General features: G+C 51.3%; 1 protein-coding gene across 1 annotated transcript in view; it reads left to right on the top strand.

Moving 5' to 3' along the window:
• The window catches only part of ATRN (attractin), a 211,724-nt gene extending 211,093 nt beyond the window's left edge, over positions 1-631 (top strand). Inside the window, exon 29 of the mRNA XM_087874805.1 lies at positions 1-631. This exon is cut by the window's left edge and continues 32 nt beyond it. Within this exon, the coding sequence (XP_087730931.1) occupies positions 1-93 (93 nt within the window). The 3' untranslated portion in view covers positions 94-631.
• Positions 632-1,004: the final 373 nt, after the last annotated feature.

Raw genomic sequence — 1,004 nt, 5'->3', positions numbered from 1 at the left:
TCACAACAGATGCCTATCACCTACAAAGACAAGTCAGGCGTGGTACGAAATAGGAAACAGCAGCCTCCAGCCCAGCCCGGAACCTGTATTTGATGCATGGACATCAGAACTGCCTCTTTTAAACCCAAGGTTAGCCCTCGGAGAAGGACCTCCGTTTTTTGTTTCGAAAGGCCCCAAGGGTGCAGAGGAGGAGGAGGAGGAGGCGGCCTCAAAGCACTTGAGAACATCCAGACTTTCTTCTTGGCGTCGGCGTCGGCGCCTCAGTTGGCTCAGTTCGGCACTCGCTCCGTCTTAGATCCGCCCAATCCCGTTAACGCCGGGCGGCTCCAACATTTTCCGGTTGCTCCCCTTCGTCGGTTTTAGACCTTCCGTGGCATGTCCTTTGGCAGACTTCTCCACCCACAAAGGTTGGCCTCAACCAGGAAGAAGCTTTAAAAAAAAGACCGGTTTATGGAACTTGACTTTTTTCCCTCCAGGTTGCCTAAGAAAGAGCGTAGCTAATGCCGGTCAGTTCTCTGCCCTCGGTCGCTACAAGATTTCAGAAGAAGCTGTCTTAACTTCCCCCAGGATCCCACGATAAACCCAAGGTCTCTATTTATTTCTTCTATGAACAGGCCTTGGCTTGCATCAATGTGGTAGCGTTATTTTTTCTCCAAGTCAAGGTATTAAAATTTGGGGCGGAGCAGCCCTGCACGGTTGAACTCTACCCCTTGTTTCCCTTTAAAAAAAAAAAAAATCCTATTTCCGGAGGGTATTTTTGTCCCGTGACGTGGGCTTGTGTAGCGACGGACATTGTCACCCCATGTCCAACGGGGTTTTAAATAGATCTAAGGAAAGCATGGGATTAACGCAGTGATGGTTTTGCACACGCTCCGTATTCTCCCGCCAACCCCCCCTTCCCCCCCCTCTCCGTGTTCTTTTTTTAACTTGGCTACCTGGATTCAGGGGGAGAGAACCGCAGCGACGGACAGACGAGAGACGGTAACGCCAGAGCAGAGCCGGCG

The sequence above is a fragment of the Pantherophis guttatus genome, chromosome 8, assembly GCF_059756535.1.
Source record: "Pantherophis guttatus breed Tessera chromosome 8, ASM5975653v1, whole genome shotgun sequence".
Lineage (NCBI taxonomy): Eukaryota > Metazoa > Chordata > Lepidosauria > Squamata > Colubridae > Pantherophis > Pantherophis guttatus.
This window is presented reverse-complemented; position numbering and strand designations above follow the sequence as displayed.